At 41.4% G+C, this 17,330-nt stretch overlaps 1 protein-coding gene across 1 annotated transcript in view; it reads right to left on the bottom strand.

The window, feature by feature from the left end:
- Positions 1-774: 774 nt before the first annotated feature.
- The window catches only part of LOC139538708 (NALCN channel auxiliary factor 1-like), a 191,179-nt gene continuing 174,623 nt past the window's right edge, over positions 775-17,330 (bottom strand). The window contains exons 2-3 of the mRNA XM_071341087.1: positions 8,419-8,590; positions 775-7,165 (exon numbers count right to left, since the gene is read on the bottom strand). Coding sequence (XP_071197188.1) covers positions 6,849-7,165; positions 8,419-8,590 — 489 coding nt within the window. The 3' untranslated portion in view covers positions 775-6,848. The remainder of the gene's footprint in view (positions 7,166-8,418; positions 8,591-17,330) is intronic.

Genomic DNA, 17,330 nt, shown 5'->3' with positions numbered 1-17,330 from the left:
CTTTCAGGATGGCTGGAATGCATTTGAGGGAATGTCTTACAGTAAAAGCTCTCGGATTTGGAATTTGGCTAAAACGATTAATCAGACTTTTGGGTGGTAGAAGACGTATTGTCCAACACCCTTTTATTGTCCAACCCCAGCAGGCTACAAGCCAGGCCATACTACGGTCCAGTAAGATTATCAGGATCAGTATGTTATGACCCAGCATGTGTCTGCTCTCTGTAATGGTGGAGCTGGAGTCAAGTGAGACTAAACTAAGACGGGCTGGAGGGAGTGGAAGCAAGAGGCAGAGGGATCATTTGTGTCTGTGTTGTTAAAATATCATGACAGGACAACTGTTGTCACCCTGTTGTCACCCTCAAACATCACCACAGAGGTCTGGCCAACTCTGTCACCAGCCTGCCTCACTGTACAGTTGTCAAGGCAAAATTATTGAGTGCTCCTGCAGCGGTTATGTTATCCCCATTCTCTTTCACTGGCTGTTGTGTGTCAAGGCCTGGATGTGAACTCGTAATAATCAAGGCTCTCTCTACACCATTTACTAGGTCTATACTACCATCTAGTGAATACAGGAGTGCACTGCATGCGCTCAAATGTAAGAAAACCGCCCTGCATTATCAAAGAAAAAGACAGGGGTTATTTCCTAAAACCATTCCGCTACCTAATACAGGCGTACCATCTGCCTTGTTCCAAAATACGTCATTGTGCATTGCGCTACCTGTGTAGTGTGTTTCTAGAACAGTACTAGAACACACTGAAACCACCACAGAGGAACATATTATATGTCTGCATTTATTTTAATCAGAAGACAATTTCATCATTGTAGCAGTAGTTTTGATACTTTTCCAAAAGATCATGACTTGTTTTATAAATCATTTCATCAAAGTCGTTTGTAAAAAAATTAAAGAAGTTACTGAACTAAAGCATCTATAATATTACAATATACCGGTAGTATAATAGTAATCATAATAACCATAACTGTAATGATACTTCTATATGCCTTTGAACCTTTTTTATAATCATATAGCTTTCTCTCTCTCTCTCTCCCACACACACACAGTCCCATAACCTCTCTCAATAAGGGTGTGAATCTGAGGACAATTCTATTGGTTAAGCCCCACCGAATTCTCTTCCTACTTCAACAAAAACGCAACCAATGATTTCAGACGCTCAAGGGGGAAAAAATAAAAGAAGAAGAGTAAAGAAATATGACATCAACTCAAAACGCAAGTGACCTGGAAGCAAAGATATACTTGATACATCGTTCAGCATTCTAGGGAACATATTTACAACCAAAAAAAGGAATGGGCTTCTGCATAGATCCACAGGACAGAACAAAAACATGGCTAAAAAGAGAGAGGGAGAGAAAGAAAAAGAGAGACATTTACAGTTGAAGTCGGAAGTTTACATACACCTTAGCCAATTACATTTAAACTCCGTTTTTCACAATCACCACTTTATTTTAAGAATGTGAAATGTCAGAATAATAGTAAAGATAATTATTTATTTCTGCTTTTATTTATTTCATCACATCCCAGTGGGTCAGACATTTACATACACTCAATTAGTATTTGGTAGCATTGCCTTTAAATTGTTTAACTTGGGTCAAACGTTTTGTGTAACCTTCCACAAGCTTCCCACAATAAGTTGGATGAATTTTGTCCCTTTCCTCTTGACAGAGCTGGTGTAACAGAGTCAGGTTTGTAGGCCTCCTTGCTAGCACACACGTTTTCAGTTCTGCCCACACATTTTCTATAGCTTGACTTTGTTGTCATTAAGCCATTTTCCAACAACTTTGGAAGTATGCTTGGGGTCATTGTCCATTTGGAAGACCCATTTGAGACCAAGCTTTAACTTCCTGACTGATGTCTTGAGATGGTGCTTCAATATATCCACATCATTTTCCTACCTCATGATGCCATCTGTTTTGTGAAGTGCACCAGTCCCTCCTGCAGCAAAGCACCCCCACAACACGATGCTGCCACCCCCGTGCTTCATGGTTGGGATGGTGTTATTTGGCTTGCAAGCCTCCCCCTTTTTCCTCCAAACATAACGATGGTCATTATGGCCAAACAGTTCTATTTTTGTTTCATCAGACCAGAGGACATTTCTCCAAAAAGTACAATCTTTGTCCCCATGTGCAGATGCAAACCGTAGTCTGGCTTTTTTATGGTGGTTTTGGAGCAGTGGCTTCTTCCTTGCTGAGCGGCCGTTCAGGTTATGGCGATATAGGACTCGTTTTACTGTGGATATAGATACTTTTGTACCTGTGTCCTCCAGCATCTTCACAAGGTCCTTTGCTGTTGTTCAGAGATTGATTTGTACTTTTCACACCAAAGTACGTTCATCTCTAAGAGACAGAACGCTTCTCTTTCCTAGGCGGTATGACGGCTGTGTGGTCCCATGGTGTTTATACTTGCGTACTATTGTTTGTACAGATGAACGTTCAGGCGTTTGGAAATTGCTCCCAACGATGAACCAGACTTGTGGAGGTCTACAAATTTTTTTCTGAGTTCTTGGATGATTTCTTTTGATTTTCCCATGATGTCAAGCAAAGAGGCACTGAATTTGAAGGTAGGCCTTGAAATACATCCACAGGTACACCTCCATTTGACTCAAATTATGTCAATTAGCCTATCAGAAGCTTCTAAAGCCATGACATAATTTTCTGGAATTTTCCAAGCTGTTTAAAGGCACAGTCAACTTAGTGTATGTAAACTTCTGACCCACTGGAATTGTGATATAGTGAATTATAAGTGAAATAATCTGTCTGTAAACAATTGTTGGAAAAATGACTTGTGTCATGCAAAAAGTAGATGTCCTAACCGACTTACCATAACTATAGTTTGTTAACAAGAAATGTGTGGAGTGGTTGAAAACGAGTTTTTATGACTTCAACCTAAGTTTATGTAAACTTCCAACTTCAACTGTATATCAGGCAGCTGCACAAGCGGGAGAGTGGAACAGGATAAGAACACATAATTATGTGTAATGAACACAACACTATAAATGTGATGTCTTTAGATTGGGTCATGGTACTCATTAGGAGGTCTATAGTACATACAGTACAACATCAATGTCATTGTGATCTAGATTGAAATGATAGGGCCTTAAACCACATTAGCATAATAGGGAATCAAACCTAGCAAATCACAGCAGTGTTGCATACATGCCTGCGTTGACCATATCGAAATTAGAAAAATGTTTATTCATGGAATTTCATAAAGTCTATCTTTATTTGGAGAAAGCTTGTGTACAGTAATGTTTATGGTGAGTCTATGGCACAGTATTGTCAGTGAGAGATGGCATGGAGAACACATACTGTAGTCATCAGCCAGGACAGCCATTGGTAGTACATGATGCATTACTGCATGTAAAAGGGACTTTTACATGCGCATGACTTAGTGTGTTGATGTAAAGCTATAGTATGTATACTGGTTCAGGGTCAGATCACACCGAGGTCCATAAGGTCATTGGATCTCAACCTTATATCAGATATGGAACATGGAAAAATGAAGAGCAAGACAAGATGCAATTTTCCTAGAATATTCGTGGGCCTCATTTTGGTGGAGTAGCCTACTAACGTGGTAGACTCCTACAAGGTATGGGTCACACATAAGAGTGATAGTCAGGAGATACAGTATAAGGATTGTCTTGATGCAGTAGGATAGCACTGAAGCTAACATGCTAACATAAGCCTTTTTAGGGCACTTTTACTAAATGGTATTGTAGCTGCTGAGAATAGTCTTATATTTGGTGATAATATCTCTTTTCTCTCAGGACATACTATCTAGAGCTCTCCAAAAGGGCCATGGCTTTATTCTGGTCATGTGTGGGATTCTCTTGCATACTGTAACATCACATACTCACTGATTTAGGGTTTGGCCCTTTGTTCATTTTGATTTGTCAACCATCCATTCTCTCCCCTCTCTCACTCTGTGACTCCTTCTCCCTCTCTTTCTCATTTCATCCTCCGTTAATGTTTTTTCTCCATATCCCTACCTTCCCTCTGAATCTCTGTCAACCTCTTTTTCACTCATCTCTCAGATGGACAGAATGAGTCTGTTTACTAGAAGATGACGTTCAGAACTATTGTAGGTTTAATGCAGATGAAGATGAGAGGCTGATAGAGGTGTAATGCTGATGAAGGTGTATGTATGCTGTGTGCTGACTTACAGTAGGTGTTAGGTGCTGACGAGGAAGTGATTAATGGGGCTAGTTAATGTTGTGTCTCCTGAGGGCTCTAAAAACAGGACATTTCCGCCACACCTGCAGGCCCCTAGGCACAGCCATGCTAATGAGGTCTCCAGAGAAGACTGGCTCTGTGCGGAACCTGACTAATTGGTGAGCCACCAGAAGCCCCTCGAACATACACACACACACACACACCTCCATCATCACTAGGTTCCGAAGACCTCAGCCTCCTGTATCCTTATGCATCTGCTTTGACTATCTTTGACCCCATCTTCCAGTGGTCCAATCTTGCTAGGATTTCATTTGACATTCTACCTTTAATTCATAATTTATAATACATTCTTAAAATAAACCTATTCAAGAGCCCCATCTACTGTTGGCCTGTGGAATTACAGGCCATGGAACCAGAGAGGAAACAGGAATGATCTGGTGATGGAACCAGAGAGGAAACGGCAATGACGGGGTGATGGAACCAGAGAGGAAACGGCAATGACGGGGTGATGGAACCAGAGAGGAAACAGGAATGATGGGATGATGGGGTCAAATGAACAGATCCTGCATTCACAACCTATCGGAGTAATCTAAACTTCCAAGTCCTAATTACAACCTTGCAACTCAGGTATCATCTCTGGAACCCAACTTCTCTGACATGCTGAACTCTGACATCACTGAAGGAAAATACTTTGATGACAGCATTTTTGGCAGGTAAATGCAACAACAAAACATTATTTATCAAAAACAATCAATTTGAAGGTTTTTGAACACTATAATTTGTTTTTGAGCATGATAGTATGTTTATGGTTAAAGTTGCTATCTTGACGTTAGCCTGTTGGTGTTCTCAACGAGTTCAAAGCATGTGAATGTACACAACTCCATTGCTCTGAGTCTACAGGTTGCATTTCCCAACACTCCGAGGGTCGTGAATGCAGCATGACTTTGAGTGAGACAACAAGTAAACAGACAGATCTCACAATGGAGAATGACACAATGAATGAGCAGAGAACCAGTTTTCTATTTGTTTCTCAATTTGTGGGACCTGTAGTTGACTAGTAGAATCTGACAAGCCGGACCTAGCAATAGGCAGCTAACATATATATTCAACAGACATGAAAGTGGAGAATTCTGCATTCAGCATACATTTGTTAGGCCTAAAAAACCTGACACCACTATCTATCAGTTCAGTTAATCAGCTAGAAAACAAAGGGACAAGAAATGATTAAAACAGCCCTTAAATATTGCCTTTTCTTCCAGCTCACACAAACCATAATGCTAACAGTAATGTTAACATAATGCCATTGAGCTTCTCAGCCTTACTGTGCCGCCCAACTTTTCTCCTCAAACATACTACATACTGTGTCCTACACCTGCCCGCTCTCTATAGCAACACATTAAACACATTTTAAGCAAATGCTTACCTTTGAAGGTATACCCCTAAGCATGCAGTGTGAACTGAGATACCTGAAGCCATACCTCAAGCACATTTTTGTCTGTGTTTGTATATAGAAATAAGCCCTTTACATAATGTAAGATAAGTAACATTAGTTGAAGAAAGCAGAGGACATGCTACCTTACTAGTGGTCTTTTGGGGGTGCAGTAGTGTTCTCTACCACAGAGGGGGGCTAAGGCTATGTAAAGCAAACCAACAAGGCTGTGAATTTCACATCATTAAGAGAGCCTCCACATGCACGTACAGAATAGAGGTAAGACATTTTGATTAGACAAACAGTATACCTGCTATGTGTGGAGTGCTGGGCTGAGAAGACACAGAGCATGGACAGAGTGTGTGGTAGGGACAGAGAAAGGCTAGTGGGATACTTCTATATCAAGGGGTTGTCTTCTATATTGAGAAGCATTACAATTGTATCACTGGCCAGTAGTGTAGTCTGGGTGTACGTTAATTTTACCAAGGATAATTTGTTTACATTGTAGCAGATGCTCTTATCCAAAGCAATTTACAGTAGTGAGTGCATACATTTTCATACTGGTCCCCCGTGGGAATCAAACCCACAACCCTGGCGCTGTAAGCACCATTCTCTACCATTTTAGCCACACGGAACCATGAGAACAAACCACTACTCTAACATTTTAGTGTCCTTTCCTACATCTAAAGCCGCTTTAGGAATGGGAACCCAAATAAGTGGAGACTTCAGAGTAAACACCCACACACAATCACACACACACAAGTATGCACACACTCACAACTTTGCTTTTTGATGTTATCTATCCTATACTGATGAGACATTTCCTTCCTGCACAAGAGACCCATAAAGGAACAACATAAAGGATGGACATTCTAAAAGGACAGTGAGTGTTATCCCGTAGTTGGCCAGTGCAACAGAAAGCCAGAACAGGGAAACAGTGTAAAAAAGCGCAGTGAGAGAAACTCAGCAGTGAGGAGTTCTTCCTACTCAACACAGGCTGCTGCCTTGTCCCACGTTCCCGACACTGTCATGTTTTCCTCTCTTTGTTTGTAAGTCTGTTTGTTTTGATTGATTTGCATGTCTTCCATTTATAAGTAGTCCAACACCTCTGCAAAGACTCAATTACCCAGAAAGCACAGCGGCTGCAGACGTCTAGCCAACAGCACATAGCATTCCCGACCGAGGCGGAGATGTTTCATATTGTCGTGACAACCTATATCATCGGCCACCCCATCACTCCTCGTTGGCGGGGGAGCTCTCCTCCAGAGGGGCGAGTGAGGCAGGGAGGCCCAGTCCCGTTGCATTGTGGGATGCGGTTAGGGAGGCGACAGTGTGCAGGAGGACAAGGACTAGCAGGCAGAGTTTGAGCCGGCTGTTGCACACTCTGCACACGGCCGAGGAACTGAGAGAGGTACGGTGGTGACAGGATGGGTGAGTTCTTTTGAGGGTCCCCCGGGAATGGTTGTTGTCCGCTTCTGTCTGGAAGTCCCACCGAACATCACAGCACTCTGCGTCTGCATCCACACCCCTATGGTACTCCTCCAACAGCCCTGCAAAGGAGGGACACATATTTACATGAACAATAAATCCCGAGGTGGTGTGGTATATGGCCAATATACCAAGGCTAAGGGCTGTTCTTATGCACAACGTATCACGGAGTGCCTGGACATAGCCTTTAGCAGTGGTAAATTGGCCATTGCTATTATAAACTGGTTACCAACATAATTCAAGCAGTAAAAATACATTTTTGTTGTTGTTGTTTTGACACTCCTTCTCAATATTAAATATAATATGGATGTAAAAAATATCCTAATTACTCCAACATCATGTTTCCCCCATTACTTACGAGCATCCGATCACCTCAAATCAAGAAGGGTCTAGTGGTATAGGCTATAGGTTAATTTTGGATTGGGCAACGGATTGTCTTCTGTACAACAACAACTGTTGCTCCCTCCATGCCGGCTGTGAGTGTCTCTGTGTGTCAGTGAGCGGTCTGCATACTAATGTGAGTGGGTGAACTTGTGAGGAGGGCTAAGTCGTCTCCCACTCTGGACTGTTTGACATCGAAGAGCTTAAGCCTGATGAGAGACTCCACATAATTAAAGACTTAATAACGGTTGCAGCTCTGATCTGACAGGCCACACTTTCACGGGTGCACACACATCGGGTACACACAGGCGCGCACAAACACACACACACACACACACATACACACAGGGGCACACAGGAACACACACAGGCAAACAAATTGGATGTATTCAGCATCAAAGGACTGCACCAACTCAGCACAAAACAAAATGCATACGCTTCAGAAGGCACGAAAAGGGCATGACATTATTCTCTTTTTGACAAATAAATCAAAATGGATTACTAGAGCTGACTTCTAACTGGCCCAAAAGAAAAAACCCTCATTCTCCATGTGGTCTATGCCATGCGTAAACTCCTGTCTGGTGGTGTTGTTGACTTTGGCTGGCTGCTGACCGCCAGGTGGTGACATACAGTAAACTCACACCATTGTCACTCTTCTCATGGACAGCTGGGGATGCATTCAATAGCTTTGAGGTGGAAGCCATCATTCTAGTGCAGACCTTAAAGGGGAAGTAGCCTCTAGACACAATCATTTGTGCTATACGGCATATCTCACACCACAGCAAATGCATGTTGGCATATTAGTTCCATGAGCTAGTTGTAACAGATCAGTGCTGTGGTTGTACTCCATGTTTAAATGGGAGTATTCTCCAATATCTTCATATTATTTCCCTGTGCATATAACCTGTGTATCATACAGTATAACAGGCTGTACCTGTGCATATAAAACTGGGGCTTCCTCCGTGGATGAGATCGTCATTGTCGGGAAGGATGAAGGGACACCTCTGCTGCACCTCCAGACAGTACTGGCCACACGGGATCCTCTTACTGCAGTGCATCTGTGTGGTCTGGAAGTACTGTGAGCACAGCCAGGGCTTATATACCGTCTAGTAGGGAGTCGGAGAGGGATGGGATGGAGAAGGTGGAGGGAGAGAACATATTGATGGGTTAAAATTGGGTTGCCATTGATGGCGCACACACACACAGTAATGTATGGATGCACACAGAAACGCACGCTCACGCACACACACACACACACCATCCTTGACCTCTCTTGCAATTGATTTACTTGAATTGATCAGACTTCCTGGTATCCAGCTTCCAATTAATAAGGGCGTTGGTGGGAGAGGTCCTCTCTCTAAGACGTAAAGTACAGTATGCCACAGGCCTCTCTTGTATTCTATAAGCCTTCCTATTCTCTCTCACATATTCCTCAGTTCTACTCTACATATTGTCTCTCACATATTCCATATTGTCTTAAATGTATTCCATACATACAGTACGAGCCAAAAGTTTGGACACACCTGCTCATTCCAGGGTTTATCTTTATTTTGACTATTTTCTACATTGTAGAATAATAGTGAAGACATAAAAACCATGAAATAACACATATGGAATCATGTAGTAAACAAAAAAGTGTTAAACAAATCAAAATATATTTTCATATTATAAGTAGCCAACCTTTGCCTTGATGACAACTTCGCACACTCTTGGCATTCTCTCAACCAGCTTCATGAGGTAGTCACCTGGAATGCATTTCAATTAACAGGTGTGCCTTGGTAAAAGTCCATTTGTGGGATTTCTTTCCTTCTTAATGCATTTGAGACAATCAGTTGTGTTGAGACAAGGTAGGGGTGAAATACAGACGATAGCCCTATTTGGGGGGAAAAACAAGTCTATATTATGGCAAGAACAGCTCAAATAAGCAAATAGAAATTTGTTTACTTTAATAATACTTTTTGTATTACTTTAAGACATAAAGGTCAGTCAATTCTGAAAATATCAAGAACTTTGAAAGTTCCTTCAAGTGCAGTCGCAAAAATCATCAAGCTCTATGATGAAACTGGCTCTCATGAGGACCGCCACAGGAAAGGAAAGTCCCAGAGTTACCTCTGCTGCAGAGGATACGTTCATTAGAGTTAACTGCACCTCAGATTGCAGCCCAAATAAATGCTTTACAGGGTTCAAGTAACAGACACATCTCAACATCAACCGTTCAGAGGACTGCGTGAATCAGGTCTTAATGGTTGAATTGCTGCAAAGAAACCACTACTAAAGGACATCAATAATATGAAGAGACTTGCTTGGGCTAAGAAACACGTGCAATGGACATTAGACTGGTGGAAATTTGTCCTTTGGTCTGCTGAGTCCAAATTTGAGATTTTTGGTTCAAACTGCTGTGTCTTTGTGAGACTCAGAGTAGGTGAACGGAGGATCTCTGCATGTGTGGTTCCCACCGTGAAGCATGGAGGAGAAGGTTTTATGGTGTGGGGGTGTTTTACTGGTGAAACTGTCCGTGATTTATTTAGAATTCAAGGCACACTTAACCAGCATGGCTACCACAGCATTCTGCAGCAATACGCCATCCAATCTGGTTTGGGCTTAGTAGGACTATCATTTGTTTTTCAACAGGACAATGACCCAACACACCTCCAGGCAGTGTTAAGGCTATTTGACCAAGAAGGAGAGTGATGGAGTGCTGCATCAGATGTCCTGGCCTCCACAATCACCTGACCTGAACCCAATTGAGATGGTTTGGGATGAGTTGAACTGCAGATTGAAGGAAAAGCAGCCAACAAGACTGTTGGAAAAGAATTCCTTGTGAAGCTGGTTGAGAGAATGCCAAGAGTGTGCAAAGCTGTCATCAAGGCAAAGGGCGGCTACTCTAAAATCTAAAATATATTTTGATTTGTTTAACACTTTTTTGGTTACTACATGATTCCAAATGTGTTATTTCATAGTTTTTATGTCTTCACTATTATTCTACAATGTAAAATAGTAAAATAGTAAAACAAACAAAAAACAACTTGAATGAGTAAGTGTCTCCAAACCTTTGAATGGTGCTGTACACCTACTGTACCTACGCAACCCTTCATACAGTACACAATGTATTCCATTGACCTATTGTCTCAGACATATTCCAGAGGCCTTCCTATTCTCGCACACATATTTCCTAGGTATATTCCCTGGGCTCCTCGTCCCAACAGATTTACGATAAGCCCGCTGTCGCTATATGGTGTGTTGTGGAGCTGACACCTGTTAGCGAGTGTGTCTCCTAGTTCTCCACGCCGCTCCCGGTCCCCGTGCGGCTACGGTAATTAGCCGGTGGTTCCGGTGAATCACTCAAAGCTTGTTTGGGGAAGTGGGGAGCGCTAGAAACGTTAGTGCCCGCCGCGGGCTAACCGTCACGGCTCAACACACTGCACCCAATCATAGATCTTGTCAATCCCCTCCGCAGATGAGATATTTATGCTGTGTGTGTGTGTGTGCGCGTGCATGCATGTGCGTGTGTGTGGGTGTGCGTGTGTAAGGCTCTTGCTCATATGATGTGACTCTCAATGTGCTCTTGATTAGATAAATCTTTGAGCGGCATTTGATGATGAACAGTAAGCCAGGCATTAGCACGTAAAAAAAGGTGAATCTATTATTTCCTCAGTCACAAACACAGGAAGCTTAGCCTGGCAGCTACTACCATACCCTACACAATTAATGTCTCAGTTGGTTCAAGGCTTAAAAATCCTTCTTTAACCTGTCTCCTCCCCTTCAGCTACACTGATTAAAGTGGATTTAACAAGTGACATCAATAAGGGATTATAGCTTTCACCTGGATTCACCTGGTCAGTCTATGTCATGGAAAGAGCAGGTGTTCTTAATGTTGTATATACTCAGTGTATAAGGAAATCAGTCAATTGTAATTAATTCATTAGGCCCTAATCTATAGATTTCACATGACTGGGAATACAGATATACATGTGTTGGTCACAGATACCTTATAAACAAGCTAGGGGCGTGGATCAGAAAACCAGTCAGTATCTGGTGTGACCACCATTTGCCTCATCGAAAGTGAGCATTTGCCCATTGAAGTCGGTTACGACGCCAAACTGCAGTCAGGTCAAGACCCTGGTGAGGACGATGAGCATGCAGATGAGCTTCCCTGAGATGGTTTCTGCTAGTTTGTGCAGACATTTTTCGGTTGTGTAAACCCACAGTTTCATCAGCTGTCTGGGTGACTGGTCTCAGACCATCCTGCAGGTGAAGAAGCCAGATGTGGAGGTCCTGGGCTGATGTGGTTACACGTGGTCTACGGTTGTGAGGCTGGTTAGACGTACTGCCAAATTTCTCTAAAACAATGTGACAAAACTCCACAGTGGAGTTTTATTTGTCCCCAGCACAAGGTGCACCTTTGTAATGATCATGCTGCTTAATCAACTTCTTGATATGCCGCACCTGTGGATGGATTATCTTGGCAAAGGAGCAATGCTAACTAACAGGGATGTAAACACATTTGAGAGAATAAGCTTTTGTGCGTAGGGAACATTTCTGGGATCTTTTATTTCAGCTCATGAAACACGGGACCAACACTTTACATGTTGTGTTTATATTTTTGTTCAGTATAATAATAGAATTCCAGATGGATGTGAAATGAGAGTGAATTTAACAGATAGACACATATTGCCCTTCACTCTGCGCTGGGCAGTGTGTGTATGTCACAGCAGTAAACACGATCACGTCATCACGTTAATGTCACATCCTCATCCACACATTATCACAGCATTGCGTGTGTGTGTTTGTGTGTGTGTGAGTGTCTGTGACCTTACGCATAGACCCCTGCTATGTCTATGCCTGACCATAGGGTGGCGATAGAGGGACGAAGACTTTGGCAAAGGCCTATGATTTCTCTCACTCAGCAGTATCTCATATTCCAAAGTCAAATCTGATCATGTCCCTACCCTCAGATAAAGAATCATGCTAGATAATCAATAACATCACACTCAGGGAGATTAACCCAACAACACGCCTCTGTGGAGACTTAACCCTCCTCCAACCAAAACTCTAAACGCTCAGGATTTAGGCTAAATATATCCTTTAAAGTGAAGAAGAAAAGGCAGAGATTGGATGAAACCTAAAGCATATCCTAAGGCCAGTATTAGAGCTATTAGCTAGCAACATGGTTCAGGTTTGCAGTGTTGTTGCTGCTGTGAGCACTGCAGATTACAGTAGTGCTGCAGCAGGGCTAGCCTTGCATGGGGCCGCAGTGCAATGTAGGGTCCTCTATTTGTGCCTGTCTCTCTCTCTCTCTCTCTTTCTCACTCTCGCTACCTCGCTCTCTCTCTTTCGCTCCTTGGGGAGGGGGGATGGGGTGAAAGGGGTCTGATGAATGGAGATACGTATAGAACACTGGAAACATTGGAAGAAGAAGAGAGCAATAAAAAAAATCTGGTACCTATACTATAAACATAGCCTCTACTTCAATCAACCCCACTAGCATGCTCAAGGTCAGCATTTTTTTTCTTCTGTCCTCACTGAACTCTTTCTTCACTTTCTTCTCATTTTTAGTCATACTTGCCGTTTCATCTTTCTCAAACTTTTATTTTTCTCTCTCTCTCTTTTCTCTTCTCTTCCCCTCATCCTGTCTTATCCATATGCGTTAGTGTCTCGTCTCCTGATCTCCTTGGCAAGCTACAGTGTTATAGCTAAGCTGTCCTCCTGGATTGTATTATTCCATTATGATTAGCCTAATAAGGTTGTAATTGTCGGAGGGCCTTTCAGCGCCCTATAGTATTGGTTTTACAAGGCCTTGGGTGGCCCTGCATTGTCAGAGCTTTGTCTTTGATGTTTTATCTGTGCTCCTGCTTCCCCTGCTCCCCTGTACGCAGGGCAAACTGCTGACTGAGGTAGGGCTAGAGGGAGGGAGGGAGGGAGTGCACGGGAACACACCGGATTACTGCAACCTTACACATAGAAATAAAATGAATAGAAAGGGTGTCTCCAAGTAAATAACGGCAAAATGGGTGGACTTGCAGCCATTTTGCGTGTACCCATGCCTGGAAGTAAAAGCAGGAAGTGTATCTTTCAATCTGTGCTGTGATTTGTTGAGTCAACTCAACTGACATTACCAAAAAATGTATTGCATTGCATTAGCCACATCAGTTAGCATCATTTGAATGAACATGATATATTACCATGGCAATCCATCATCACTTGCTAGAACATTCCAAAATACCATGGAACTTATTGCATCACAATACCAGGCAGCCTTTGCGTGTGTACCCATGAGTTTACCAGTCAAAAAGCCAGGGTTAGAGGTTCCAAGCCTGTTCTATTCATTCTATTTCTAAGGTCTTACACTCCTCACGCACCCCACCACCACAGCTTACTGTAAAACATAGTAAGTTACTGCTTCATTACATTCACTTTTCATTTATCTCCTCCTCTTTTTCTGCTATCCCTGCTATTTAAGCATCTACAGTACAGTAGTGTTGGAATAAACCCTCAATCATCTACAGTACAGTAGTGTTGGAATAAACCCTCAATCATCTACAGTACAGTAGTGTTGGAATAAACCCTCAATCATCTACAGTACAGTAATTTGTAATAAACCCTCAATCATCTACAGTACAGTAGTGTTGGAATAAACCCTCAATCATCTACAGTACAGTAATTTGTAATAAACCCTCAATCATCTTCAGTACAGTAATTTGTAATAAACCCTCAATCATCTTCAGTACAGTAGTGTTGGAATAAACCCTCAATCATCTACAGTACAGTAGTGTTGGAATAAACCCTCAATCATCTACAGTACAGAAGTGTTGGAATAAACCCTCAATCATCTACAGTACAGTAATTTGTAATAAACCCTCAATCATCTACAGTACAGTAATTTGTAATAAACCCTCAATCATCTACAGTACAGTAGTGTTGGAATAAACCCTCAATCATCTACAGTACAGTAGTGTTGGAATAAACCCTCAATCATCTTCAGTACAGTAGTGTTGGAATAAACCCTCAATCATCTTCAGTACAGAAGTGTTGGAATAAACCCTCAATCATCTACAGTACAGTAATTTGTAATAAACCCTCAAGCATCTTCAGTTCAGTCTGCAGTGGTTTTCATCAGTACCCTAGGGAGCCTCAGGTTTACACATTTTTGGTCCAGCCCAGCACTAGCATACCTGATGCAGCTACACAGCAAATTGGCCAAATACACAGCAAATTACCTAGTATTGATTTTTCAGTGGTTTCGAATGGTTTCTGCAGCTGAAGCGTGAAGACACCTTCAATAAAGAACTGCAACAGTGACACTATTTCCATTTCCCCTCTGAATTACCACACAGCAAATTGGTCAGTGTAACCTAGTGTTGATTTTTCAGTATAACATTTCTAGTGTTAATTCAAGAGTTAAATTAGCTTTCTAAGAATGAAAGTGGTGTAAAATAATCCCAGTGTTGGTGTTAATAACCAGTGTTGAGTGTAAGAGTGTGACTGTGTCAGTTTTACTCTGTGGAGAGTAAAATGTTCCCATCAAAACCACGCCCATTATTACATTTTTCCCATCACGCTCTACCAAAATTAGATTTTTTGGGGGGGATTGTTTTTAAAATCTGTGTTTTTGCATGTACATTGATTGATTTATTATCTTATGCTACACAAAGATAAATAGCATAGATTTTTCTAAATGAATCCAATCAGTTACTTAGATTCATTCCAGATTTAATGTTCCTAACAGGTTGTGGGTGAATAAAATTCCAACTGTCGGATGTCCTAACACTGGCTGGATTCCAATAGGAATTACATATCACTTTGCAAGCCAGCATAATATAACTTTCAGGCCTGATGTGGTCTGTAAACCAATAGGTTCCCAGCACCACTGGGTTGGGGTAAAACATGGCCATCAAAGTAAGGCTTTATGATATATGTAATGTATTATCATAAACAGTTTAATTGTAGTAACGTTCACTTACAGTAGGACCTCACTTAGTGACTAACAAATATAGTCATGTTCGGTAACTCTACAATTCACTAGAAAAGGCAAGGTACACTGGGCAATTATGTTGGAGGCGTGGCTTAGTTAACTTCTTTGGGATAGGGGGCAGCATTTTCACTTTTGGATGAATAGTGTGCCCAGAGTGAACTGCCTCCTACTCTGTCCCAGATGCTAATATATGCATATTACTATTACTATTGGATAGAAAACACTCTGAAGTTTCTAAAACTGTTTGAATGATGTCTGTGAGTATAACAGAACTCATATGGCAGGCGAAATCCTGAGAAAAATCCAACCAGGAAGTGGGATATCTGAGGTTGGTCGATTTTTCAACTCAGTCCCTATTGAATGCACAGTAGGATATGGATCTGTTTGCACTTCCTACGGCTTCCACGAGCTGTCAACAATCTTTAGGAACTGGAATGAGGCTTCTACTGTGTTGTGGGGCTGAATAAGAGGGGAATTAGTCAGTGGTCTGGCAGAGAGCCAGGTCCTGGTCATGCGCATTTCACATGATAGCGACTTGAGTTCCATTACTTCTCTAGACACAAAGGAATTATCCGGTTGGAACGTTATTGAATATTTATGATAACAACATCCTAAATATTGATTCTATACTTAGTTTGAAATGTTTCTTCGACCTGTAATATAACTTTTTGAAGTTTTTGTCCGAAGTTATGCGGGACCTGTACGAGCGTTTGGATATGTGTACTAAATGTGCTAACAAAAGTAGCTACTTGGACATAAATAATGGACATTATCGAACAAAACAACAATTTATTGTGGAACTAGGATTCCTGGGAGTGCATTCTGATGAAGATCATGAAAGGTAAGGGAATATTTATAATGTAATTTCTGACTTCTGTTGACTACCCAATATGGCAGATATCTTTTTGGCTGCTTTGTTGTCTGAAAGCTGTACTAAGATTATTGCATGGTGTGCTTTTTACGTAAAGTTTTTTAAAATCTGATACAGCGGTTGCATTAAGAACAAGTGTATCTTTAATTCTATGTAAAACATGTATCTTTCATCAAAGTTTATGATGAGTATTTTTGCTATTTGATGTGGCTCTCTGCAATTTCTCCGTATATTTTGGAGGCATTTCTGAACATGGCGCCAATGTAAACTGAGATTTTTGGATATAAATATGCACATTATCGAACAAAACATACATGTATTGTGTAACATGATGTCCTATGAGTGTCATCTGATGAAGATCATCAAAGGTTAGTGATTCATTTTATCTCTATTTCTGCTTTTTGTGACTCCTCTCTTTGGCTGGAGAAATGGCTGTTTTTTTGACTTGGTGGTGATCTAACATAATCATATGTTGTGCTTTCGCTGTAAAGCATTTTTGAAATCGGACACGATGGGTAGATTAACAAGATGTGTATCTTTCATTTTCTGTATTGGACTTGTTAATGTGTGAAAGTTACATATTTCTAAAAAATATTTTTGAATTTCCTGCACTGCCTTTTCAGTGGAATGTTGTCGAGGGGTTCCGCTAGCGGAACGAATGTCCTAGACAGGTTTTAAGACCTGCCGTTAAGTTTGTTATTTTTGGCCACCCGTGAGTGGAAGTGTTGTACCAGTTTAAGTGGTCAATTTTTCTGTTAAGTTAAGCTTGAGCATGTCTGGTGCCAGATATCAGGTCTTTTATAATGTTTACATAAGAGCACATGGCAATGAAGACTTGAACATATTATTGCAATGTCCTGAACAGTGATTCAGAAAAGTAATGTTTCTCTCATGGCTAACTACAGCTCTTTGAAACACTTATGTGAATCAACTTGGATGCAGTGTTGAAGTAAAATAATCTCAAGTTAATTTGGTGATACATAAAGCAACTCAAACATTGAAA

The sequence above is a fragment of the Salvelinus alpinus genome, chromosome 14 (assembly GCF_045679555.1).
Source record: "Salvelinus alpinus chromosome 14, SLU_Salpinus.1, whole genome shotgun sequence".
NCBI classification, from domain to species: Eukaryota; Metazoa; Chordata; class Actinopteri; order Salmoniformes; family Salmonidae; genus Salvelinus; species Salvelinus alpinus.
The sequence above is the reverse complement of the archived record's forward strand: the minus strand, read 5'-3'. Positions and strand labels throughout refer to the sequence as shown.